The sequence below is a fragment of the Sprattus sprattus genome (assembly GCF_963457725.1).
Source record: "Sprattus sprattus genome assembly, chromosome: 9".
Taxonomy (NCBI): domain Eukaryota; kingdom Metazoa; phylum Chordata; class Actinopteri; order Clupeiformes; family Clupeidae; genus Sprattus; species Sprattus sprattus.
This window is the reverse complement of record NC_137928.1, coordinates 9,420,706-9,448,257: the sequence shown is the minus strand read 5'-3', so window position 1 is coordinate 9,448,257 and position 27,552 is coordinate 9,420,706. Positions and strand designations below refer to the sequence as shown.

Genomic DNA, 27,552 nt, shown 5'->3' with positions numbered 1-27,552 from the left:
TTATACTTAAAACAAGTCAAACATATGTTGTTGTCCACGGTGACATGGAGGGGTTAGAATGGAGGTGTCCCCTGCTCAGGCTGATGGTTCACAATGTGCTGCTGGTGAGTAAGCAACTTATCTTTGGTTTGTTTTAAACGCTGTTGAAGGACTTTTTAATGTCAGGCTTTGAAACTGGTTACGAATAGAAAGAGAAACTAATATTTTAGCATGTCTCCTGTGAAGAGTGACAACTTATTTTCTGTTTAACTCAGTTTACGGTCATTGAATGCCTTGGGGATCACCACATGTTGGATGATGTAAGATTTCTAAACCAAATAGAGGAAGTGGAATCCAGCTCTCTGCAAGTTCTCTATTCATGTTCTGAACCATCGGCAGTCCATTTAGAGGCCCTCGTGTCTTTCAACACTGGAGACATGTCAACTGTCTTCAGTAGGCACTGGACCTGTCATCCAGGCTCCACGAAGGTAAGGACAGTGCCTCTCACCCTGCCTGACTGGCTTGTGTACCAAGCCGACTGGATGGTCCAGCCCTCGGCGTGGGTCCTCAGTGGTATGCTGCGGGCCTGGGTCAGTGAGGATGGAGGTGTGGACGGGTATATGTCTGCACCGGCTCATACAATGATGCTGCTGAAGTTCCGGGACCCCTTCAGCAGGCCTCTGAAGCAGCACCAGCTGTGTCTGAGCTGGGGCATGGAGAGGCTGTGGGCAGCAAATAAAGACAGAATCCTACAGTGTCCCTGGGAACAGGGTAGGTTACTATACGTATTGTATACAACCGCACAACTGAAGTGAAATATTTGAAGTTAGAGCAGAATAATACATGAACATTCAATGTATCCATTGCAAAGTACATTGTGAAATTTCAACAGTTTAAAATGCATTTTCAGTTTATTATTAGCCAGATATTAATAATGTATATATTATATACAGTCTCTATTAATATGGCAGTTATACGTATATCTGCACAGCTAGGAGGGTTGCATTGTGTATGCGTCACTGTTTTTAACCCTGACTATTCTGTTCAGAGGTGGCGATTTTCCTGTCAACACTGTATGCCTCCACTGGGGAGAAATTTGGCCTCATAAGGAGTCTTCAGCCCTTCAGCGATGGTGCTCTGGAGAGTTCGCGGCTCAGAGCTATTCTCTATCCCTGGTGAGGCACGAGAACACCACTCAGTGTGCACTGCTCTGTATAGTAACCAGTGGTGTAGTGGTCCCTGGAGAAGTGGGTGTACTCTTAATTTTTTTTAAGCAGCCCATATAGCACAGGATAAAGGCCCTGTTTTGAGAAGTGGGTATACGCAATGCTGACTGAAAAATAAGTGAGTATACTCCGTATACCTGCGTATACCCTGGACTACACCACTGGTAGTTACCTCACATTGTCTGCTTTTACGGATTTCACATAATCTAGACCTCACTCAGGTTCAGGTCACTTTTCAGAGTCTGTTATTTGATAGAGCTTTTAGCCATCAGTTATTCAGACATCCGTTTGTCTGTCTGGTGTCTTTAGTGGTGTCTTCTGGTGTTCTGCCACTTTGTAAGAGCAGTAATTTACTGGGGTTCCTTGTGTTCACGCTTTTGTAAAGGTGTGCTTTCTCGATCTGGATATACCAGCTCCATCCCTGTGGCCAGCAGTTGTGTGGGGTGCTGCATCATGTAGACTCAAAGAAGGGTTATGCTTCTCCCTCGTTGTTCCTTAGGAGCTCAGGTACTGATGCAACACTAGTTCCATCCATATTTGGATACATGGTTTGTGTTTCTAATAATATCTTTCTAATATATAATGTAGCCATTGGAATTTACCTGAAATGAGACAGTGCGCTCTGCCTATGACATGATTCACATCCTAATACAATCCTTCATGCATACTATATAATATTTAACACCATTGTCCACATCACAGTCATCATCACAAAGATTGAGCCTACAGGGGAAATGCAGCTAATGAAAAAATAAACAGTGGTACCAATCAGGTGAAAGTAAAATAATAGACATTGTGATATGATCTATCATAGCAGTTTTGTAGCATCTTTTTGTCAAGCTTTATATTAAGCAGAAGCACCAACAAATATGTGGAAAGTCATTTACAGAAGGGAAACGATTTGTTCTTTAGTCTATAAGTAGGCTTTGCAGAAGTGCATAGAGATTGTTTAGATGGTGAGATGTTTGATATCTATGCTAAAAAAAAGCCCTGTGTTACTAAGCTGCTTCAGGTTTGAACACATATGGGTTAAAAAGAAAAGGCTAACTCAAACTAATTGTATTTTAATAATGATAAGACTGCACCAAAACTGTGAGGAGAACTGCAAAAATTCCATTAAAGTGGCCATTATCCAAGCTTGAAATGAAGTGGTTTCTTATAGCATCAGAGGGGCGTTATCTTCAATCTGTTCATTTCAAAGCCTTTATTATTCTAACTGCCCCCCTCAGGTCAGTTACACATCCAGCTGCATGGGAAAGCAGGAGTGTCGTCAGCTTTCCTCTCCAAGTTCACAGTGCCACTCAGGCAGTGGTGCCATCTCAACATGGAGCTGGATGGCTGGACGGTAAGAAACACCTCATCAATCAAAAGAACAGAGTACTCTTATAACCGTGGTTCAGTGGTAATGAAAACAAACTCTTATCTACAGGTCAGGATAACCATGATGTGCAGAGATGGAGAGCACTATGTTGTACAGAACTCTGAGCATGTGTAAGAGTGCGTCATTTCAGTTGAATGTTTGTATGTACAGGTACAAAATTATAAAGGTCATGTCAGGAGACGGAACACATTATTATGATATTTCCAACAGATTTGATATAGCATTTCACCTGGATGACACAGATGGCTACTTTGTGGTTGGCGGAGGTGAATTTGTTAAAGGCATTGAGGGGTACTACGGACCTATGGTTTATTACAGAAACAGGATGCCTCCTCAAAGTGAGGTGAGTTGATTGAACAGGCAGCAGGGCCTTAAAGGGGAAAATATATTTGGCAGGATTTTAAAACTGTGGGAATAGGAACCCATCAAATATGCAATTGAATATTTTTTTTCTTGTAGAAAGCCACTCACTTTCAGTAGTCTATTATTGTATTTTCTAAGAAAAATTACTTTTCCCCAAAAAAAGGTAATACTGCCTTCTGCACTATCATAATCCAAAAGGTAAAATATGTTCCCATGTCAGTTTTGTTATTGTTGTTTTTGACAGTCTGAAGTCCCCATACCACCTCCTATAACACTTATGACAGAATGGCTCCAGTCTTGTCATAGTTTTGAATTTGAACTGAAGCTCAAAATCGCTGGCTACCTACAAAGAGCAAGAGAGAATGTACACTCAGGTAATACCTAAGTTGTACAACAGATGGCGTAAGAGGCAAGCAATTCTACTGAAACATACATACCAGAGCCTGTCTCAACCACTCTAGGTCAGCCATTCTAACTGGTGTTTCATTTATACTCAGATGTCTGTGTTGCTTCATACAGCCAGTGGCTATCCAAAGACAAGTCCCAAGTCAGGACACCACAGTGTGAGTCATGGGAAGCCCCTGGTTCACCCCAGAGACGTCAAACAGTTCGCATAGCAGAAAAGTTGGCAAAAAAATATGGTAAAACATTTAATCATATATACTTTTTTCCTTGTTTTAGCATTTCTGCTTTCAATAAAGCCTCAGTGTACAGTTCTTTTAATTCCAAACATAACATTATTTCTCAATATTCGCTGTGTTACCCAGGTCCATCTGTTAGTCCAGCCTCCGTTGGCAAGGCTCTGTACTCCCTGAGCCTTAATAAACTGACCCAGGCAGTGGATACAAGAGTCATCAGCAGGGTGTTGCCTCTCTTGCTGCAGGCTGGTTGCCTTGGGGACAACAGGGCCCTCTACCTCTCATCGGTGCTGTACAGCAGTGGTGTTGGCGTGAAGACACGTCCTATGCGGGTGTGTGAGCATACACTGAGTGGATCTCGTATTCCTTTACTTGTGTCCTGTCACTTGTGTCTCAACTCTTTTCCTTTGAGGACACGAGGAAGAGGTACAGGGAAACTATGCAAAACATCAATCACTGATCACAGTCACTGCTGACCTTTGCAGAGCTGTGTCAACCCCATAGTATTAACAAGATACCTTGGCAGTTAATCAATCAAAACATTACCTACTATGTGTGTAGGTTATTTTATAGGAGGCTTCCAAAAATCAGGGAATGTTTGACCTGCCCTTAAACACTAAAGTTTGTAGAATGTCACTTTTACAGCCCCCCACCCCCGTCCCTAATTCCTAGTTTTGAGTTAGTTCATAGATCAGCTCTCCTCTCCTCTCCTCTCCTCTCCTCTCCTCTCCTCTCCTCTCCTCTCCTCTCTCCTCCAGGCATGGCTGCTCGCTCTGCTGGCGGCCCAGCGGGACTGGAGACTGGGGCTGCTGCGGCTCGGGCATCTGCACCATCTAGGTGATGAGAACATCCCTCCTGACCCTGACCTGGCTTATGCCTACTACGCCAACATCGCTAAACAAACATCTGCTGATCGTCAAAACCTCACCACACAGCAGGTAGCATTATCAAACTGTCAGTGAACAAAGTGGGTGGCTGGTTTTGTTGTTGTTGTTGTTTCTCTCCACCCACTTTCCTTTTCCATATTATTAAATGTATTTTAGTGAATGTTACAACAAGGCAATTGGAAGGCACATTCAATTTAAGTCTACAACCCAGACACACTGAGATTGTGAAGTTCCACTATACTATACTGCACTATATATTTAATAGTAATTACACATATTAATACAGTCAGTATGTTATATATATTGTGTGTGAGCGGTAATTTACCCTGTGCTTATCCTTGCTGACATAGACTTATGTGGAGGCCATATATCTGAATAATGAGGAAGTACTGAAGTCTCAGACTAATGAGAACCATGACCTCTTCCACTGGTTAAAACTCCAAGCACGGAATGGGGTGGCAGGAGCAGAGGTATGATGCTCATTGGCTTTTAACTTGTATAATTTACTCATATACTTTACTCATTTATTACTTAACTCATATACTTTACTCATATATTTTATTTGTTTACTTATATACTTTAGTCATATACTTTACTCATAAACTTTACTCATTTATTACTTAACTCATATACTTTACTCATATATTACTTCACTCATATACTTTATTCGTATACTCATATACTTTACTCATATATTATATTACTCATATACTTAACTCATGTATTACTTTACTCATAAACTGTACTTTGCTCATATACTTTACTCATATTCTTTACTCATATACTGTACTTTGCTCATATACTTTACTCATATTCTTTACTCATACTTTACTTAAATATGACTTTACTTGAACTCATTACTCACTGGTAATGTGGTGACTGCTTTTTCACAGCAAACAATGGGCCGGATGCTGTTCTGGGGTCAGCATGGTGTGTCTCCAGACATCCAGACTGCTGTGAGGCACTATCAGAGAGGGGCCATTAGACTTCAGGACCCAGTGTCCATGTACGACTATGCCATTGTCCTGCTCACGGTCAGCTATCCCCCTCTGAGAAATGTTTAACTTGATTTGGTCATGACTATCCCCTCTTCAAAGTGTGAAAAAAGAATCATAAATCTTAAATTATACACTATCATAAATAATGATACATTTCATTTTTTTTTTGTCAGGGACGGGGTGTTGAACAAGACATCCCTAAGGCTGTCATATTCCTAAAGAAAGCCATAGAGCGGGTTTGTTGCCAGTAAACCATAACATAAATAAGCATACATAGGGTTATTTTAATACCAGGAATGCCTCACCTTCTGTGTCATAACATCTAACATCCTGCGCTACCTCATCCTCACAGGGCTTTGTCCCAGCAATGAATGCTCTGGGCTGGTACTACGAGCATTATGAGAAGGACTATGGGCGCGCTGTGGAGCTGTGGGAGCAGGCTGATGCCCAGGGAAGCCCAGACGCAGCCATGAACCTGGGGGTCATGCACTCCCAAGGGCTGTATCCAGGGAGACCAGCGGATCAGGCAAGTGTGTTAAGTGTGTTAACGCTAACTGAGCTCTTAGCGTGACCTTGCTTACAGCAGAGTAATGGGGGAAAGGAAATGAAACTGCACGCTGGCTTTTTTGCTGTATTGGCAGAAACTGGTGTTCCCAAGGGGAACATCACCCTAGTTCAATGCTGGCTCAGACGTGTTACCAGAAGTTTAACACCCTCTTCAGTATGTGGATTTGCTGAAAAAAGCACAGTTCCTACTATCAGCTGCCGCATATATTTTGCTTCTCCTTCAGCTAATAGTAATTCATGTTTCTTTTTTTATATATCTTAGCTCATGGCATATCACTACTTCCAGAAGTCTGCTCAAAGGGGTCATGTGGACGGAGCTATCAATCTGGCTGAGATATTGAATCAGGGGCTTCCGAACCGGATGAGGAGGCGTCCTGAACATGCCGTTATGCACGTACCACACGTCACTAGTCAGTAACTCAATGCCATGTTCAGTTAACCTGCCAGTCCCCCATGTAATGCTCTGTCTTTCACTTTCAGATGGGCAAAATGGGCATCGGAACAGAATGGTTACCTTGGCACAATCTTGCGGAAAGGCCTTGATGCCTATTTTAAAGAAAAATGGTAACTATTACAGTTGTTTAGGAGGCCCTACAGCCAGGAGACACCATTGCCACAACAATAGGTTTTACCAACCAGGGTAGGATATATTAAGATACAGTCATGGCTGTTAACCTTCAGAAGGGGAACATCTTATGCTAATTGTACGTGACTAATAGTTTCCTCACAGTCGTATTTTTGGACTGCATCCTCTGAACTCTCTTAATTCACTTCAGTTCACAGAAGTATCTTGCTACTCCAGTGCAGTACAATGACAGTTTATGATTGTATGAAAAGTTTTGTCTTTACTTTTATCATTTTCTTCATGGTAGATAACACTTTTTTTTGTTTAGAACATCTTTCCATTTGTGTTCTTTCGTAGTTTAAATGTCTTCAGTATAAATGTACAATGTAGAAAATAATAAAAGTAAAGAAAACTTTTATTTGTATCCAAACTTTTGACTGGTACTGTAAATCAGAAGTTAAATTGTATTTTTAGTAAGCGTACTTCCATTGATTAACCGTATAAGGTAAAAGCAAACCTTGATTTAAACTATACAGGTTATAATGAGGGCCTTGTGTGATTTACAGTGTGATAAACCTAACCAATGCATCCCATTTCAAAGGTTGATGGCTCTCGTTTATTACCTGATGGCAGCTGAATCAGGATTTGCTTCGGCCCAGTTCAATGTGGCCTACTTGTGCGAACAAAACCCTGTGAGTTCATTTCATTTGCAATTACATTTACATTTCTGTCAAATGAGATGTACGTTATTGCATTTTTTATATATTAATATATTGTAATGTGTGAAAACTGCATGAACATACCGTATACCTCTGCATTGTTTGTATGGATGTGGTGTTACAGGAGTAAGACATTCATGAAACTAACTTACTGAGTATTGTTCTCCACAGGGAGGTTTTTTGACCCAGGCCTTTGTGAAACAGTGCATGCTTAGATACTACAATCTCACCATTCAGAGTCAAGATCCAGATGCTCACGGTAACTGACTCAAATAAACATCAGGACAACATCATGTGACAATGTGTCTCCTTCATGGCATGTCACACAAAGCATAAGCATTTGTAGAGGTTGATTTCAGCAAGTGTCCGTTCAACAGTTAGTTACATTTCATTTGCAAATGCATGCAGCTGTTTTACCACGAAAGTTGTGTAACAACTCATCTTTGCGTCTCTATGACAGTTGTGTTGTTTTGTGACGGTTTAATGATATTTGTTTTGCAGCTTTAATAAAAATGGGAGACTTGCTCTCTAGTCGTAATGCAACTGGTCAGAAAGATGTGGCCAAAGCTGCAGAGATGTACAAGCTTGCTACTCTCAGCGGTGAACCCCAGGTTTGCCCCTTGTTTCCTATATTGACCTTTGCACCCTGTTACTGGAACCCTGTCTATGTAATTCTTTTGATCCACTGCTTTTGTCCAATGCTTTACTCTGTACATGCCTTAACTGTGGGGGTTTTCAGTCTGTTTTCATTCACCTTCTGTACCACAGGGATGGTTCAGTCTAGGTCTGCTTGTCCAGGAGGGGGAGACATTGCCATTATTTTTGCTGGTGGAATTGAACTTGTTGCGGCCCTACCTATCAGACAGACAAGACCTTCTCACAGCACTGTACCGCAGGTAGCTACTCTTTCCTCGAGAATGTTTTGTTAAGTTTTTGCCTAGTCTGTCTGTCTGTCTATCTGCATTTATTAATTCAATATGTATATATACAATATATGGGCCATTCTACCGAATTGGTGCAAAGTCAGGTCGGAAATATTTAGATTTTTTTAATGTTTTATTCCCAAAACTTTGTCCGTATGTATATTGCACCATATCTAAAGTACACTTATCTAGTAAAAGAACAGTCAATTTTAATATTGTATTTGCAGAATGTGTTGGAATGTTTTTCCTCTTCCAAAAATTGTCACTACCGAAACATCACATTTACTATAGTAAAAAAGTATTATTATTGACCTGTTCAGATTGTGTTTCCTTCCCTTCTCTGAAGAGTATTTTTACAAATATTTCTTGAAGGTTTTCACAATGAAATCCATAAAAATGAATTTTTTACCAAATTTTCAAGTTCAATTTATACAATTCATCAAAATCTAAGTGCAATATTTCTTTGTAAAATGCAAAATACTGATCATATTGATTCCAGAGTTGTTGATTGATGAAATTGAACATACATTAATCCAATCAGTATCATAACATTTTAGTTGATTACTCAATATACTTAATTTTTTACAAAACATCCTGTGTTTCGGTAGTGCTGCACTGTTTCGGTAGTGACATCCAGTGTTTCGGTAGTGACTGCACTGTTGGATGGATGTTCATTTCTCTCCCAAAATCTTCCAAAAGGTGCTCTGGGCCACCCTTTAGTCCACACAACACATTTATTTAAAAAATTATCGGATTGAACTACTTACCATTTCATTTTGTCACTACTGAAATCATCAGGTCACTACCATATGTTTCGGTAGTGACTGTTTCGGTAGTGACAATTCTAGCTAATTTTAAGCATAAATAAAGAATTCTAACAAGCACACTGCATGCAAAGACATCTTTGAAGAGGTGAACACACATACAAACATACGATTTTCCATGAAACCCCAAAAGGTTTACTTAATTGAAGAAAACATGCGTTTCGGTAGTGACAATTCTTAAGGTTACACGTCGATTTTCAGACTTTGGAACACATTTATATAAAAACTATGGGATTTAGCTACTTACCATTCAACCATGAGGGTCAGAGATGCAGTGTCACTGCATGGTCAAAAATGCAGAGTCGTGGCTAAAACACAGGCTCAGCCAATGGACTAAAACTCTTGTGTTTCGGTAGTGACATGAAAACTAGGGACATGATTTTTTGAGTATAGAAAATTGATTTAAAAATTAAACCCACAATAAATCTAAATATTCCAAGTTCTATTTCAACCCAATCATAAAGATCTTTGAAATTAAATCATTGAAAAAAATCTAAAAAAATTGAAAAGTGTTATTTAAAGGCATTGAAATTTAGATGTCAGGGTTGGGGACAGCTACTTCCCAATAGAAAGTACCCTATAAATGATGATTTTGTATATATTTAGCTTATCACTATCTCATGTAATGCATTGGTTTTATATAGACCATAACATTTTCTAATTAAATATCTATGCCTAAATACCTAATTGTTTTGTAAATAGTTTTTATTGTTGAGGGACTGCATATTACACGAATTCGGTAGAATGGCCCATATAATGTATACAACAGTTTCTTGTGAAAAAGCAAACATCATGTTTTTTTCCCCTCTGCCAAACAGATGTAGAGATTCAAATGCCACAGATGCATACGTACCTTGCAGTCTTGCTCTGTTCAATATATATCTACAGTCATTTTGGGAGACAGATTTTATTCTCAAGGTAGTTAATTGAAAAGACATGTCATTCTATTTCTTCTTTTGGCTTTCAATAGTATTTTCAAACATGGTTGTGTATTTGCTGTCTTTCAGACGTCAAGTACTGTTGCTGTGACAGTTGCCACCATAGCGGTGGTCTTTGTATTGTCCAAAATCTTCAGACGACATGTCATGGAAACTGCTCAGATCACATGACCCCCATCAAGGTGGGAAGGGACATCAGACATTCAGTTAATATCACTCAGCACAGCCTCAGTGTGCCACACTTAGGATTCACTAATAATGAATGACACAGTAAATTATTTCATCCCTTTAATGTGTCTTTCTCTTCTTTTATTTATGTTTGATAAGTTTAGCTGGTTAGCAGACCAGCTAGGTAGCTCCTAAGCTCTTTCTAAGACAAAGCCAGCTCTGCATCCGTGATGTTGTTAAGGCTAAGTTTGGCTTTTCTGATGATCTGTAATGACAAACCTTTGGGCTGACACAGTGCTGCATTGCTGTTAAAAAAAGGGACGTGTTATTTAAATTTAGCAGGCCATGCCTTTAATAGTCTAATGTGTTGACTAAGAAAGCTATTCTCAGATTTGTTCCACTGCTTGTTAAAATGAACAATTCTTACATTACCACGCTGTCACTTAAAAACTAGGCTACATTAAGAGACATGCCCTTGGTGACAACGATGATGTTATTTGTTTGTTATAGATTCATGGTCATTTTTCATGAAACCTATTTTTATATGTTATTGTTCCTGCTGCTGCAGACAAGCAGATCTGGTATACACATGTTTTTTTTTGTTTTTTTACCAGTACCTGGTCAGGTTGGCATTTCCCAGGCCCTTGTGCTTGCTTTCTGTAGTCTCTTGATGGCATGACTGTTGAAGCATGGCTTCACAAAGCTGGGCTATTGTTCCTGGCTCACTGCTCCTGTCCCCCAGAGGCTACCTGTGCTCCAGGTAATGATAATGAATACCAGTGTGGTCACATGAGAGGGCTCAGAGGTCTGTCACAAACAGCAGGTGTTCAGCAAGCTGAGACCTGCACACAGCCACACAGGAACAGCCAAGTCTCAAGGTATCCTGCCTAATTGAAATAACAGTGTCCCTCATACTAATGAGACGATAAGTAAATGGTTTTAACTGCTACATCATATGACTGTTTCAAAAAAGGATTCCTCTAATGGAAATGTCAGACTTGAAGTGAATGGACGGAAAATCTATGAATTATGTTTGCTGTATGTTGTTATAATGTTCTATTGATTATTACTTAAAGGCTCCCATCGCTTACCAACCAGTCTAAACAAGAATGGAAGTCATATGAAGTAGTCATCAGTCAAAACGTGTGTCTTAAAAGCTCAAAGGCATGTGTTCACACCCATGCTAAATCTATTAAAGTGTGTGTTGTTAGAGATGATTTTTGAACAAAATACAATGGAATCAGAGATAGTTTCATTGGATTACATCCTTGTAAAGCATTTTTGTGTTTCACCTGATTACATGTGATATGACATTGTACACCTCTTGACACACGATGACGGACATGACACACCACACACAAAAGATAATCCAGAGCTGCTGGTCCACCAAACAGTTGGAAGAGCTAACTTTACAGACAGCATTACATTGAGACAGGACATTATCTTGCTTTTACCACAGTTAGCAATAATGTTTTGTGTTTGTCTTGTTTTGGTACTAGCTTTAGGTACTACTAAAATAGATTGTGCTTGTCTATCAATATGAAACACTTTAGTTTATTAGTTATTAGTTTATTAGTTAGTTCCCATCCATCCTTTTTGACAACTATCAAATAGTGTTCTGTTTGAATGTAGCAGCATGAATAGGTGTGTAAGCTTAGTTAAGAACTTCACTAGCCTGCTGTGCCAAGCGTTTGTTGCCGATTGCACTTTTTGTCATGGCTATTCTGCCAAATTGGAATAAGCCTTACTTAACAATCGCATGTCCCAGCAGAGAAAAGGGGAACAATAGCTCAAGACCATGTTTGACAGATTGAACTGTATAACACAGAAGATATGAGAGTTTGAGAGAGTGTGTGAGGAGCATGCCATTGTGTGAGACAAGTAAAGGTAAAGTGTAAAGACGAGTAAAAGGCGACTTATGCCCTTATTGATTTAATTACTGATTTCTGCTGTGTTTCTAACATGAAGTGATTGAAATGGAAAATGAAGTGCATAGCTACTTATTGCTGATCTTTGTCTCTGAAGTCCCATTAGCAGTTCTGCTCTCTGTTTTCCTCTGAGTGGAAACCTCCTGGGTACTCGTGGAAGCAAAGTTGCTATTCAAAGATCCTGGCGAGACAGTTTTCAGCCTCTTGTCATCTGCCCAAGTAATCCCTCCATTTTCCCTCTTCCTCTCCACCTTTCCTTCCTTTCCTTCTCCTATCTTTTCTTTCATTGTCCAATCAGGCTTAGTTTCCTCCTTTGACCCCTCACCCTTATTCTTCTGCTTTTCCTCTTCTTCCTTCTTTTCCTCTTTTATCCCTTCATATTTCTTTCTCTCTGTCATCCCTTCATCTTTCTTTCCATCTTTTGACCCCTCACCTTTCTTTCCCTCTTTAGTCTCTTCCTCTTTCTTTCCTTCTTTAGTCCCTTCATCTTTCTTTCCCTCTTTTGTCTCTTCATCCTTCTTCTCCTGCCTTGTCTCTTCATCCTTCTTTTCCTGCTCATCCTCTATGTGCACAGCCACCTCCAGAGGTGAGGAGCCGCTTTGCCATGCTGCCTTGTTGTCAAAGCCCCGGAAGTTGTTATTTGCTCCCATGATGTCTTTGCTGCTATTCAAAGATCCTGGCGAGACAGATTCCAGCCTCTTGTCATCTGCCGAGGCAATCCCTCCAATCTCCCTCTTCCTCTCCATCTTTCCTTCCTTCCCTTCTCCTATTTTTTCTTTCATTGTCCATTCAGGCTTAGTTTCCTCCTTTGACCCCTCACCCTTATTGTTCTGCTTATCCTCTTCTTCCATCTTTTCCTCTTTTGTCCCCTCATCTTTCTTTTCCTCTTTTATCCCTTCATCTTTCTTTCCATCTTTTGACCCCTCACCTTTCTTTCCATCTTTCATCCCTTCATCTTTTGTTCCATCTTTGGACCCCTCACCTTTCTTTTCCTCTTTTATCCCTTCATCTTTCTTTCTCTCTGTCATCCCTTCATCTTTCTTTCCCTCTTTTATCCCTTCATCTTTCTTTCCCTCTTTTGTCTCTTCATCCTTCTTTTCCTGCCTTGTCTCTTCATCCTTCTTTTCCTGCTGTGCCTGCTCATCCTCTATGTGCACAGCCACCTCCAGAGGTGAGGAGCCTCTTTGCCACGCTGCCTTGTTGTCGAAGCCCCGGAAGTTGTTTTTGGCTCCCATGATGTATTTGCTGAGGATGTTGCTGCCCTCATTTGCGGGGGTAGTTATGCCTTGGCTTTCCAGACCACTGGCAAGGGTCTGGTGGAGGTTCTTCATCTCCGCGTGCACTTTTCCCACAACCATACTCAGCTCTGTGATCCTGTTTCCCACATCTGTGGCAGACATTCACAGATTCACACATACCAATTTGAATTTTAAACTTCAAGCCAACATAATATATATTAAAAATGCTTTACCAGATCCACCTATTGGTATAACTGTCTATCTTGATCATTTTACAGATGGTTTGATATGCCACATCTGCGTTACCTTTGCGCTTAGTCTCCTCGAACTCACGCCGTGCCGTCTCAATGTAGCGCTGGACCAGGGCCTTCATAACCTGCACGCGATATGGCAAACGGCTCTCCTCTTGTCCCCCACTGTTGTTAAGTGTGCTGTTGGACTGTGAAGTGGCAACAGAAAAGGCTCTATTAAAATGCAATGATCAAGCATGAACAGTGCCGTTGACTCATTAACGTACCATTGATGCTATTGGAGGATATTCTGGATCGCTCTTGCCTCTGCAACAACAACAAAGCATTCGAAAGGTGCCCCTGCAAAATATCAGGTAATTAATGCATGTTATTATAAAACAGAGAATACATGATTGCTGTAAAGCATTTAAAATGTAACTGTTCCCTATTTCACATGGGAACAGTTAGTGCCAGCAAAACATGCGTGCAAACAAACTGATATCTAGTCAGAATTGATCAGTGTTTTGCTGCAAATGCCACTGTTTAAAACTGACAGAAACCATTTCAAACTGAAATAATGTTGATGAATGATGACCAGTGCTCAGTTTTTCCAGTTTCCATAATCAAATCAAATGAATAATTATGAAATTGTTGTGAATTATCGTAGTCTGGCTAAAATATTGATCAGGAATTTGTATCCTAAGGCCTAATTCGTGACTGAGTGTAGGCAACCTGGTCTTTAATCATGTAGCTGTACGAGCTGCCTTTCCTTATTGTCCCTATGCGCAGATAAACATATTTGTAATGGTCCGACTATTAGCTTATGCACCCACCTCACGGCATAGAACAGGGCCTTGGGTGAAGGAATGATGTTGAAGGGCACTGGCATGGTGAGGCCCTCTCTGAAGTAGCTCAGGTACAGTTTAGAGCGAGCAAATTTCCATTCAACATCAGCATCATCCTGACAGCCAGAGGAACATACTTGCATGAAAAATCATCTCCTATATCTCTTCACTTACTCTCATTGCCACACACTTTCAAGACAGCCACAGATATGCATGGATACTGCTGTGTTTACATCACGAGATAGGTGAGATGAGACAGACAAATATTCTGGACTACGAATAATGCAACTGCACAAAGGAGCATAAATTAATGAAGCACCTGAAAAGAAAAACTCACCTCAATCTTTTGGAAGGAATTGGTAATCATAGCTATAAGCATGTTGAGAAGCACGATGACTATTACCAAAGTGAATACCCCATAAAGAATTCTTCCCATAAATTCGGCTAATACATATGCTGGCATATCCACATAATCCTGGTTGGCCACTCCAAACATGGTCCAGAACAGGAAGTTTATTGTTTCATTAAACCTGAAAAAAAAAACATCTCAATAAATGTATCAATCTTCTGAAATAGGGCTGAATGAAAGATATTTCTATTCACCTACAGGTGAATTCTGCTGAGTATTCCAACATTTCTGTGGTTATTTTAGACTGGTTTCTGTCTAACAGCACCTATTGTAACAGGTGCTACATCATCTCAATTCAATACAATAAAATATGTGTAAGATGACATACTTCCCAAGGTGTGGACAGATAACATAAGGCACATATATATTGTTGAGTCCACAGAGAAATGCAGTTCCAATTATCATCAGCAAGAACATGAACCTGAAAAGAAGGAAGTCAAATACCTCCAGTATTTCCATCAAAAACAGAACATATCTCAATAATGGTAGCTATGGCGACGATGTGCTGTCGGGCCATATCTCACCTCATCATGTCATCAATCATCTTTCCGATGGAGATCTGCAGGGTCCCCAGGGACTCGTGGGCGGGCAGGATGTAGGCAAGGCGGGTGAAGCTGAGCATGCTGGTGACGGCAAATAGGATCTCGGAGAGGAACTGTGGGTCCTCCTGTCGCCAGTCCTGTCGCACTGACAATACAAACCAGATGAGTAAGGTAGACTGTGAGACCAAGTAGAGGAAACTGTGAGAACAGTAGCAAGGAAAGGGATAAGAGAACCCTTTAGTTCAGGGGTCTCAAACTCAAATTACCCGTGGGCCGATGAGCGTCCAGTCTGGCCATTGGGGGGTCAGATTTTTACGGTAAACATTGGGGTGGCCCATTTAAATCAGTGGAACTTTACATTTTTGTATTAATCAATGGACCTTTGCGGGCCGGATAAAATCGCTTGGGGGGCCGGAATTGGCCCGTGGGCCTGAGTTTGAGACCCCTGCTTTAGTGTCTAATGTAGTATCTAATAATGAATACTGTCTGTACTGAAATACAAACTGGGAAAATATAGCTGTGACATGGTGTGTCAGTTTCATTACACTTGCGATAAAATGGCTGCAACAGTCATAAATTCAGTGATAATGCAAATGTGTTATAACCTGAGTCTGTGAAGTAAACACATTCTTCAACAGCATTTGAATCCTGACACACAATGTATCCCCTCAACATGATGACAACTCGCAGTGCGAAAGAGGCCAGATACATGCTGAGCACCATCATGTCCAGAATGTTCCAGAAGTCCAGGAAGTAGCTTCTTAGCCCTTCGATCCAGACCTCTTTACATTCAAACCAGAAGAAACCTGAAAATGTGTGAAAAGTGAAAGTGTGAAAGTGACTCTATGGCAGAGGTGGTGTAGATTTACACACACTCTGAATTCCACCTCTGCATTTGACCCATCCAGGGAAGGGACACACAAAGCACCCAGTGACACACACACAGTGAAGTGAAGTTACACTAACCAGTAGGCCACGGCTGCCACACCATGTGGACATGGCACTCACTTTTGAAGGCTGCCTTGAAGGATTTTTTACACATGCATAATTTGCAAGATAATGATCTCGATAACTTTGAAGACTTTTGAAGGCTGTTCTGAAGGATTTTTTACACATGCATAAATTTGCAAGATAATGATCCTAACCTTTTATTTACAACTCAGAGTATGGATAGGTAGGCTATAGTATGGACAGTATGAATTAACTGAAGGACAACGTTGACCTCATGACTTACCAACCACCCAAACCATGTGTAGAGAGTTGTGAAGGAAGTTCTGGTTGCGCGAAGCAAAGTCATCTCGATAAATCTCCATGAAGATAGACTCGCCCAGAAGAGTGATAAGGAACCACATGTAAGATGCCGAATGGAGCAAGAACTTGATCACAGGGATCTTCATGTTCTTCCCCATCTGTTGGAACAGTGAACAAAGGAACCACATAAGACCGAATCTAATTTGAAACAGTTAGAAACCTGAACAAATCATTCAAACACCCCAAACCTTGGACTTGGGGGCCAACCAGTAGACGAGACACAGGAAGGGCATGGTGAGGAAGATGCCGAGAGACACCAGAAGTTTCCATGCCGTTTTACTTCCTCTCCACCAGGAGAGATTACCGCACCAAATGGAGGAGAGAACTTGCTGGCAGATGGGGTGAGTCACAAACTGTAGGGCCAGATGATATCAGGGAGATTTTTGAAATCCTATAACGCAAATCCTACAAATACGCCACTAGTAAACTGTCATTATGAAGCCAGTTTTTTTTCTGTAATGCACTGTATTCAAATGTTAATAGTATGCATGATTGGTTAATAGACTTACCTTTTTACCTTGTCAACCATTGTGTTACGTTTTATCTTAATTGCAAATAAGCTGATTCATTAGCCAGACAATCAAAAAAATAAGACTGCACTCTCATGCTTGGACCTGTTTTTGATTGAAGTTGACAGCTAGACGCAGGCGGGATAAGTTGGGAATTCCTTCATCGAACGTTCGGTCATCTTCGTCGTCATCGCTGTCACTTTCACAGTTGTTCAGGATTGTGGTGACCTCACTCTGGTTCCGGCACATGGCAAGGAGCTCCACAGCGAACTCTTGACACAACTCCTCCAGATTCAGGTACTGGGGCTGGGGAAACCACATGCAAGAGATGCACAACGGCATTCATAGTCTCAGCACACATAGAACCGCACATTGAAATGAGGTAAAGGTGAGGGATACACCCAGTGGGTGGGTTAGGCTTTAAGCTTCTATTGGTGCTTTTCACTAACTGATGGCAACATATGCCTTAATATAAATAGATTTATTTCAGAAGTCTATATTTAACAACTAGAAAAGTGTCTCTCTCTTTAACTCATTACTGTTAGCAAATGTTGAAGGGGTTATTGTTATGGTAATAAGGTCATGTCTCATACTCATGTCTCTCAAACTTTGTGGATGGAATGTTCCATTAGTTTTGTTCCTACCTTAAACTCTGGCTCTTTCTTGGAAAGCCTGCGGAGCTCACGGCTGAGGTGGAAGGCAGTGAGCATGGAGTCCTCTGCAGTGACGGACAAGTAGGCACGGCTGGCTATTCCTCTGTAGGTGTTGATGCGGGAGAGGGAGAATTTGAGCAGGTCGTACTGCCGAGCGTTGCGGCACTCCAGGCAGATGCAGGAGATGGAATGGGGCAGGGGGATGTCGTGGCCCCTCTGGGTCAGCATAGCGACAATGTCATACAGGTCTTTCTGGCAGGCTAGCGTTAGCGGAGTCACCCCTGGGGCAAACTGAGAGTCGTCAATTGAGCTATCAAAGATGGCTGTCGAGAAGGAGCGCACGTCCATCTTGTTGCCTTTCTCCTGGTCAAGCCGGTCTAGCAGAAGCTTCACGACCCGTGGCTGGTTGGTATCCACGGCGACAAGGAGTGCTTCATGGATCTGACGGAAGTCAAACTTGACCCCCAGAAACAGGGTGGTCATCATGTTTTCTTTGCCCAGGCGGATGGAGAGATTGAGGGCCTCCCTCCATAGTCTGTCTTCAGAGTCATCCAGCTGGCGAATGATGCCGTCCCCGGTGGACAGCAGCTTGCTAACAAGCCCAACATTTCCCTCATGGATGGCAGCAATCAGCTCAGGAGGAAAACGTAACTTTTTGTTCACAATAACTTTCCACTGATCTGGCTGTTGTTGAAAAAATAAGACCAGTTTATTGTTGATTGGCAATGCATTAAACACATGCTCATTGATGAAACAGCAACAAAGGAAGCGTAACCCTAGTTTTATATATTTAATAATACAATAATATGTCATGTTTGTCAAGCAACAAGGTGAAATTGGAGTAGATTAGAACATTTAGGTAGGGTAATTGTGATGAAAATAATCTCACTTGTATCTTGTAGAAGAGAATTCATGGACTTACCGTGATATTTTCCATGACTCCTTATGTTGTGAAATACACTTGTCCAATTTGTTCCTTTTGTTTCTGCAAAGATTCTTCTCAACGGTTGCGACTGACGGAAGCCCACTCAGCTCTGCTTTTAGTTCTCATCTGGGAAACATTTTCAGTGTGCAGTGTACTCTGCCCTGACTCCAACAACAGCCACCTCCCAGGAGAAGTAGACCAATTAACACACACAACCATCTCATACCTCCTTAAGGACTTTAGAACAGAATCGTTTCATTGTAAAAGTAATTAATTTACCTTGTGACAAATTTGCAAATGACAATATTAATACACTGAATACATACATATATGTTTGAATAACATATAACACTTTCTGAATACCCTCCTCATATTGCCTTATTGGCATACAAAATGTATGTATTGTAGCATAAAGGGCGGTAGCGCACTTCTGTGTGTGTAATAGTTTGACCTATATTGCTTTGTGTGTGTACTTATGTAAAATTCTGTGCCTAATGTTCTCAAATGGTGTGGTTTATGTCTCCCCTTTTGGGTTTATTGTTGGTGTGTATTACTCTTCTCATTTTGTCTGGAGGCTGTGTCATTTGATGCCTGTGTAGGTTTGTTGTGTTGGTTAGCGCATCTGTCCACCAATAGTGTTTTAAGTCATGTCCATGTGTAAGACCTGCCTTCTGTATCTCTTTTGGCGTGTGTTCTTTGGCACTCCCAGGGTTGGGGGTATATGGGGTATGGGAGTTGCACTTAAAAAGCGTCATTCCCAGGGGGCGTGTGGTAAATGGGGTACTGGACTTGCCTTTGAACCTGCAACCTCTGTGTCCACCTCCAATCTGTTGAGATTGCCGCAGTTTTATAAAGTAAATAGTAGGTATGAGTGTAAGTTCATTGTCTGTGGTATATACTGTCTACAAAAATACAGGCGCAAATAGCCCTGTAATGTGACAGGGCAGTATTGAACCACCAAAACACTGACAGGTGATGGAGAGAGCATCAGCATTAGTAGCTCACTGATATTCAAGGATATTCATGGCACAGGGGATATGGCAGTGGTGTATTGGTCCCTAGAGAAGTGGGTATACTCTAATTTATTTTTAAGCAGCCCATACAACACAGGATAAACACCCTGTTTCGAGAAGTGGGTATACGGAATGCTGACTGAAAAATAAGTGGGTATTCTCCGTATACCTGCGTATACCCTGGACTACACCACTGGGATATGGCAGCTCTCTGACTAAGCCTGCCAGGACGTTAGAAGAGCGCTACCCACCACCAAGCTAATTCTTATTTCTTGGGTTAAGCCCGTTAGCAATTGCAACTGCTGAGTGGCTCAGTGAACATGAACATGAACATGTCAAGTGTGCTTTGAGGCCACTGTATCTTGTAAAAACCCCAATTGCCCCACCAAAGGGGCTTGTGTTCAGATCGTAATTTTGTCACAGTTGCAATGAAATGATGATTACGAAGGCAGAACATGGCATCCTGCAAACAACCTGGCACACTGTATCACCACAATTACGACAAGACTGTATTCCTCTGCTGTGACCTGTCACTCGTAGCACAAGCACGGACCAATCTTGATTGAATTATGTTCTAGTATTTATGTAGAATCAATGACATGCCATAATGACATGACTCTTTACAGGCGCCATTTCCCAGAGTCTTTGGGAAGGTGTTCAATAATTAAACATGGTCATTCTCTGCTTTCTGAGTTCAGTCTCAGTTTGGCTTTGAACTGCTTAAAGCTAGTGCAATACTTCTACTGTGAAATGTATGGCTTGTACTCCAGGCCTATACATCATATTGGCCACCATTTAAATGAGTCTGTTGGATCTCTCAGGATTTATTATACCGCTTCTGATTGTAATCGTTACAAATGATGCTGTTGCTGGACCGCTACTTAATTAATCACATATGAATATTCAGAACTCTTTATTCTCGGTGATGTGTCCTGGATGGGAATTATAGAGCACAGCCATCATGAATGCCTCTTCACAAAAAACAGAATGTGCCATTAACTGTATTATGTTAGAGACAAGCTATGGCTCCCTTCCCTAAGGTCTGATTAATGAGCTATAGTGAGGAAAATGAAAGTATTGAAGCGGCTAGACGGACTGGTGACAGTCTGTTATTATCCTCTATTCTGTAAATATTCCATAAAAAGCCTTGTGACCGTGCGGTGCAGTGCGTGTTCCTACGTTCTCCGGTGAAGATGAAGATGTCCGTTCTTTTGACACATTTGACAGCCCCTCTTGATTTCACTATTCATATTCACAGTCGGTATTGAAGGGAAGTTTAAGTGCGATGCTCGGTCATTAGATGGATTAAAAGGTAGGTAATTTGAGAGTGAGAGCTGGTGAGCACAAAATTGGGACAAATGAACCTTTGCTGAAGCCCATTATGTTGGGAGAGAGAGAGAGAGCGCGCAAACAATCAAATCACTTTAATTAAGTCTGTTGAAATGGCACAGGCTTTTACTGCACTTAGATTACCAGGAATACAGCCTCTCCACGACAATCTGCATCATTGACGCAGTCTCTCTTTTTCTCATTCTCCCTCTCACTGTCTCTCTCTCTCTCTCTCTCTCTCTCTGTGGCTCTAGCTCTCTCTCTTGCCTTACTCTCCCTCTCTGTCTTTTTCGCTCTCAGTCTCACTCCTCTCTCCCTTTGGTGACGGGTTGTGCTTGGACAGGGTAGAGAGATCCTCCCCAGTTGTGTGTGTGTGTGAGTGTGTGTGTGCATGTATTACAGACAGAGTTCTTCATACAGAGAGGGAGAGCAGGAAGGAGCTGGTACTTGGTCCATTTCATCATCTGGCCACAAAGACTTGATCTTTCCCTGAGAGCAGCGGACTTGTGGGATACCCAACTGTAGAGGGCGCATTCCTCCTGGGACTGTCGTGCAACAGGCCCTTTGGATAGAGGTAAGATATGTTGGTGCTATAAGTTGGTGCTATAAGTACAGAGACTGATAGAAATAGATGAAAGAGTTTTAGTGTGAAGTCTTGTGTCTAGTAGTAAAATTAGTCATGTAGAATGTATGGCAATTTAGACAATGACATCTAGCGCAAGATATTTTTGAAGGAAGTACCTGGGTAACCGTTCAACGGGTTGGTTGAAGGTAATTTGAGAGCAATAGGGAGCTCTCTGAAAAAATTGGATATTAAAGGAAGACACCTCAATCAGTGTTTCTGTTTGAATGAGCTTGAATGACTTTTTACCTTTGCCACCTAGTGATGTAAGTCGTTTCTAAAAATTGCATAGCCGGAAGACTATTATGACAGTGAGACAACAGTCCTTAGGGATTAAATAAGTTTGCAGATTTAGTGAGAAAAATACCCCAGCAAGATGTCAGTTTTTACCCCGTGGTTCAGGTGCAATTATACTTTGTTGAGGTCTACAAGAGAGACACTCAGTCCTATCCATTAAATCTGTGCTAAAGGAGAGGGTCTGTACATGTGTTATTACCATATTAAAATCACGTTTTCTCTACTAGAGCTCCCACTGTCAAGTCTGATCAAATGTGCCGTGCTTTCGCTGGTGGCTGACGTGGTTTTCGACAGCATGCAGGATTGTTTGCGGAACGTAGCACCTGGCAATCTCACTCCAGACCTCACTGTTTGTGTTAGGCTGTTTATTTTCCTCCACTCCTTGCTTCTTGGCACTGTTGGATTCTGCATAATTACTATGCTCTGACAGCATGCCTGAGAAGAGCGTCTGTGCTCTAAACGCCAACAGTGTCACGCTGATTTAGTGAGCCCTGTGTCTTTAACTCACACTTCAGGACGCTGGACAGCTCAACTTGGCTGCGATCTTTGCAGCGGGGAAACTGTCAAAAAAACATGGGAAACATATAGACAGTTCTCACCTCCTTTCATTTTCTCTCTAGTACTTTTTCACCCAGTAATTCGAAAAACAGCTTGTTTGAATAGCAAGGCTAATCTCAGCCGGGTGGTTATGTCTGAGTGGCAGCGTGCATTTTGATCTCGCCCAGGCTCAGACACAGAGCCAGAGAGAGGAAGAGGAGGAGGAAGAAGAAGGCTTCAGTGAGTAATGAACGCGTCTGGTCATTCGTTGCCAGTCATTCCACTCCAATCTGTTTCCTCTGGGCGGGCTTCCAGCGCCAGCCTGGCACAGGACAACAGTCATTGACCACCATTTCCCCCCCTCTGGAACTGTAAATGACTATCAATGGAAAATATAATCAGGAGAGAATGGTAAATATATGATCCGGGCTCGAGAGTGGGCTGCAGCTCCAGAGATGATGCATCAGACAAGCCAGAATGTCCAGAGGTAATTGAATAAGAGAGGAGAAGAGAGGCAAACAGGACATGATAGTTTGCATTCTAAAGAGTGTCTCGTAAGCCATTATGCCCTCTTTGCTTGCGGATGTATAACATGCTGAGCACAGAATGAAACCCGACAAGCCTATATAAAATACATACTGTACTTACATACATACGTACATACATACATACACACACACACACACACACACACACACACACACACACACACACACACACACACACACACACACACACACACACACACACACACTTGTGAATATTAATAGATGTGTATTACAATAAAATGTTTAATCAATCATCAAATTAAGTTTTGAAGAGAAAAGGGCTTATCCGTGAAAAGAATTCTGAAGCTGGGTTATTCTTTATAGTTACAGGAACTGAGGACTTTCTTTATAGCAAAAACATTAGTATTGAGTTTATTCAAAGCTCAAAAGGCCAACTCTCTTTTTCCTCATTCCCTCTAACTATTATTGTCTCCACTAACTAATGTGCCCATCATTCCCACCCATAACTGATGCACTGAAGGTACACATGATAATACCTGTGTATACCTTTGTTATGTCTAAATAGGCATGATTGAAAAGTGTAGGTCTATTCAATTAATTCAAATCAATTGTATATAGCGCCAAAACCATACAATTGTCTCAAGGGGCTTTACAGAGCACAATGGCAACAGGGGCAAGGATACACTCCATGTTAATCAGGAAGGAACCTTAAGCATATCCACGGCACATAAGGGGGAACCCATCTGCTTGAGGTCTATCAATCCCTTCTATACCGACTGTATCCCCCTCATGGTCCCACTCCAAGCATGTGAGAGGTGTGGAGTGAGTGATGGCTTCCGGCAGGCATGGTCATGTCAAGTCAGTGTAGTATCAACACGCACTTAAAGACCACCTTCCAGATGGAGCTAGTGGAACAAGAGCAAGGTGTGGGCTTTTGTGCTGAATTTTGAGCAGCACAATCATGCAGCAGGTGATGTATCCGTTATGGCACATCATGCACGGTAAGAGGGTTATGCTCTACTAGCGGAGCTGGGCTGATGTGAGTGGTGCATTGTGCTGTGTGGAACATGAGTGGGTGATGAGACGGCTGCTGGTGCAATTTCGGTAACTGCTCAGGCATAAACACTCAAGGAAAGATGTTCTCCGCCAGGCCCCTAATTTCCTTCATAATCAGTGCTCTTCCCAATGATTTTCCACAGTTCCTCACGCTGCAAATGCTACTGGTATTATGTTTTTTTATTTGTTGCTTATTAAAACATCTGCAGGACAGGGATACATCCTGTAATTCACCAACAACTGAACTGAGGCGGGGACTGTAATTATATTTTAAACATTTCTTACATCTGCAATGTTTTTATAAAGAACATAGTAAACATATTTACTCCCATTTGAAGAGAGTAATGAAGACGCCCTGATCAGCTTAACAGCTTAAACTTCTAAGCCTCCGCTGTGTGCATACACAGTGACTCGTAAGTCTCCACTGTAAATATGTATACACCTGTAAGAGAAAAGCCTATACTGTAAATATGAGCATACACCAATACGCTTTCAAACCACACACCTGCCATATATATCTTCTAATTAACGTACCTGTGAGCAACGTACACCTGTATAAAGCACAAAACCCTGCCGGCAATCACCAAAACAGCATTCTGTCATCTAAAAATATATATCCAAAATCAAGGGTTTGGTGTCCACAATAACCAAGAGAAAGTCATCCATGCTTTTATTACTGGTAAGCTGGACTACTATAATGGTCTATTAACTGGACTGCTTAAGAATTCCGTTAAACAGCTGCAGCTTCTTCAGAATGCTGCTGCTAGAGTTTTATCCAGGACCGAGAGAACAGAGCACATCACTCTAGTTCTAAATCTTTACACAGTCTTCCAGGTAGTTACTGTATAGATGTTAAAGTGCTGCAGAGTCCAAACTTAATATGGTGAGGCAGAATGTAGCTGTGATGTGGCATGCATCTCGAACAAACTGCCAGAATATCTTAGATGTTCCCCAAATTAAGCACATTTTATTTTATTTCATTCAGGTTAAAAACATTTCTCTTTTCATGTGCCTATGACTGAGCTCTAAAACATGCACACTATTCTTACTGCACTCTGATTCTGAGTTCTCTAGTCATTCCCAGCGGGGAAGTGATGTCTTGGGCTTACGGTAAAAGCTATATTTTACAAGCCTATTTAGGGCTCTATTCTCGGGGTGAGCTCTATTCATGGGTTCCAAAGACGTCACTTCCGATAAGCCTGCCGCCATATTTGGGCTGCCGTTCTACCATCCCTCTTATGCTACTATTGAATCTATATAACTGTAAATTTGATCGTAGTTTATTTAGCAAATTATTTATGGCATTGATGTTTTCATTGTAAAAGAGATGAGTGGAGTATGCATTATAAAAAATGATATTAATCTACTGTTAATAAAAACTGTTTCTTTGTTGCATTTTGTGGTATAACCCACTCATGTTAATATCCATTATACTTGGCCATTCTGTAGATGCCCTAATGCTGAGAAACATGTACTTTATGTCTTTGGGCCCTGCAACCGTTTTGGACACAAACAAGGCTGCGCTAAAGCACAGTACCGTCACATGGTACCCATACATTTCAGGCCTTTCTCTGAAAATTATTCCATTGTGACTTCTATTCAGAATTCTATTCAGGCTTACTAAGGTTCTCTATTCAGAGTTCTGAAAGAGATAAACACACAGTCGGGGCTACTTCCACTATGTTTTTGTTATATTTCTTTCTTTTAATTTAGTTTTAGCAAATTACACATTCTTTTTGATTTTGTGTACATTCTCTTAATGATTTTATTATATTGATATCTTTTATTGTTTTTCATTCTTTCAGGTGGTTGTTCCTTTTGCATATACTTATGTAAAGCATACTGAACTGCCTTTGTGTATGAACTGTACTATGTAAATAAACTTGCCTATGGTGTTTATGGTGTATTATGGCTTTATCTTCACAGAAGGGGAAGCAGTCATATAGCTGACACCTGTTGCTCTGACAGTAAATTAACTCTCACTGTGCCTCTATGAGGCACTTCTGTTTGTCTGTTTTTCAGTTAATTTGATGGCTACTGTGACACCACTGCTCCCATCCTTGTTTGTCCTATTCGCATGTCAGAAAACTTTGTGGACAGCTGATACTCACCTCCTGACAAGAAACATGTTGTCCCCTTTGTCTGTTTACCTGTAAACAAACTTTAAAGAAACAGTACAAAGTGTAATTTTGTATTGAAGCAGAAACTGACACTTAAACTACATAATACTGAAGAAAGAGTCAATTCCTACAGTTTCTTTACAGTCATTGAGGTAAACAGCCTCTGGTCTATTTTAGTCGGGATCCTTTCCATGTTGTCAGATAACAATAACATTATGAGCCTGACAGTGGCGCAAACAAGCGGTGTACTTTGACTCAGATGTATAGCTGCTTTGTGGTTGGTGGTTATAGCATTGCAACTGGACCAATTGTGATCGTTGTCCTTGGTAAAATGTTGGAATCCAAAAGGGCCCAGGTTGAAAAATCCCAAGGTTTCCCTTGAAATGCCAACCCAGAGCTTTACATTTGTGTGGTGTTTTGTCGTTTTGCCTGGTTAACGGCTCTGTCCTGTGTGCTGTATTATTGTTGTGACGGCTGGAATTGGACTGGCCATGTGCTGACCCTCCAGATGGTGCATGACGGTGCTCATTGCTCATAAACACCGGCGCTCAAGACCAACCAAACCTGCAGTAGGTGTGTCGTTGCGCGCCGGTGATAGGCTCAGCTGTTCCTGAGCCATGCCTAATTTATTACCTGCATTAACTTGTCCCAGATGCCTGTGCCCCGCCATTCATTCACCAGCGCGAAATCTGTCAGATTCCAGTTTCATCTGGAGTCTGTATTTGCCGGGGCCTGTTTTACTCACTGTTCATGAAGAAATAATAGTTCATTAAGCGTAATGGTAATGCCGTAAATTTCATGCCTGAATGCACGCTTACAAAATGTGTCGTTAAATGGAATGATGAATCGTTGGTTCATAAAAGCTTTGTATTTAATGAGTGGTTCCGTCTTGGCGGGGGAGACTCATATTTAGAAGCGGCACACTTGGTGAATTAAAACAAGCTTGGCCTGACATGCACTACACGCCATCGATGCTTTATGACTGCCTGTTCCTCTCTCTATCTCTAATTGATTTTGCTGCACACCCCTTTTTGTGTCTTGTGCGACATGATGCGTATGCTCCGTGTTCTTGTACTAGGATTGTCAGCCATAGTTGTATGGTGTTAGACATATTAAGCTTTTAGTCCACCAATGCCACAGACATATTAATGGCTATATAACTCTCCCTCTAATGACATTTGAAAACGATGTAATAACTTTTATGCTTAAAAATGTGTGAGGATGCTACAGCAAAGCTTTGTTTATGTTATACCCACTGGTAGTCTTCATAGCCCTCCTTTATGTTCCAGGGTCCAATGGTGCC

At 41.3% G+C, this 27,552-nt stretch overlaps 2 protein-coding genes across 2 annotated transcripts; one reads left to right on the top strand and one right to left on the bottom strand.

Annotated features, from left to right (window-relative positions):
• Window positions 1-44: 44 nt before the first annotated feature.
• On the top strand, window positions 45-10,179 carry LOC308370514 (protein sel-1 homolog 3; the record flags this gene model as incomplete). The annotated part of the gene is made up of 23 exons (XM_080845174.1): window positions 45-104; window positions 255-750; window positions 1,028-1,154; window positions 1,591-1,712; window positions 2,435-2,550; window positions 2,635-2,696; window positions 2,797-2,929; window positions 3,194-3,323; window positions 3,447-3,590; window positions 3,717-3,919; window positions 4,346-4,525; window positions 4,825-4,944; window positions 5,368-5,508; window positions 5,646-5,708; window positions 5,825-5,998; window positions 6,302-6,453; window positions 6,520-6,603; window positions 7,206-7,296; window positions 7,495-7,582; window positions 7,825-7,934; window positions 8,092-8,219; window positions 9,889-9,988; window positions 10,078-10,179. 23 exons carry the CDS (start codon window positions 45-47, stop codon window positions 10,177-10,179), a joined length of 3,126 nt encoding a protein of 1,041 aa, XP_080701300.1.
• A 796-nt stretch (window positions 10,180-10,975) lies between these two features.
• Window positions 10,976-18,778, bottom strand: trpc2a (transient receptor potential cation channel subfamily C member 2a; the record flags this gene model as incomplete). Its single annotated transcript, XM_080844593.1, has 14 exons — window positions 10,976-11,018; window positions 13,209-13,491; window positions 13,649-13,781; window positions 13,860-13,932; window positions 14,406-14,533; window positions 14,755-14,947; window positions 15,155-15,247; window positions 15,351-15,513; window positions 15,974-16,174; window positions 16,603-16,777; window positions 16,868-17,032; window positions 17,294-17,494; window positions 17,833-18,525; window positions 18,764-18,778. The coding sequence occupies 14 exons, from the start codon at window positions 18,776-18,778 to the stop codon at window positions 10,976-10,978; spliced, it is 2,559 nt and encodes an 852-aa protein (XP_080700719.1).
• Between the last annotated feature and the right edge of the window lie 8,774 nt (window positions 18,779-27,552).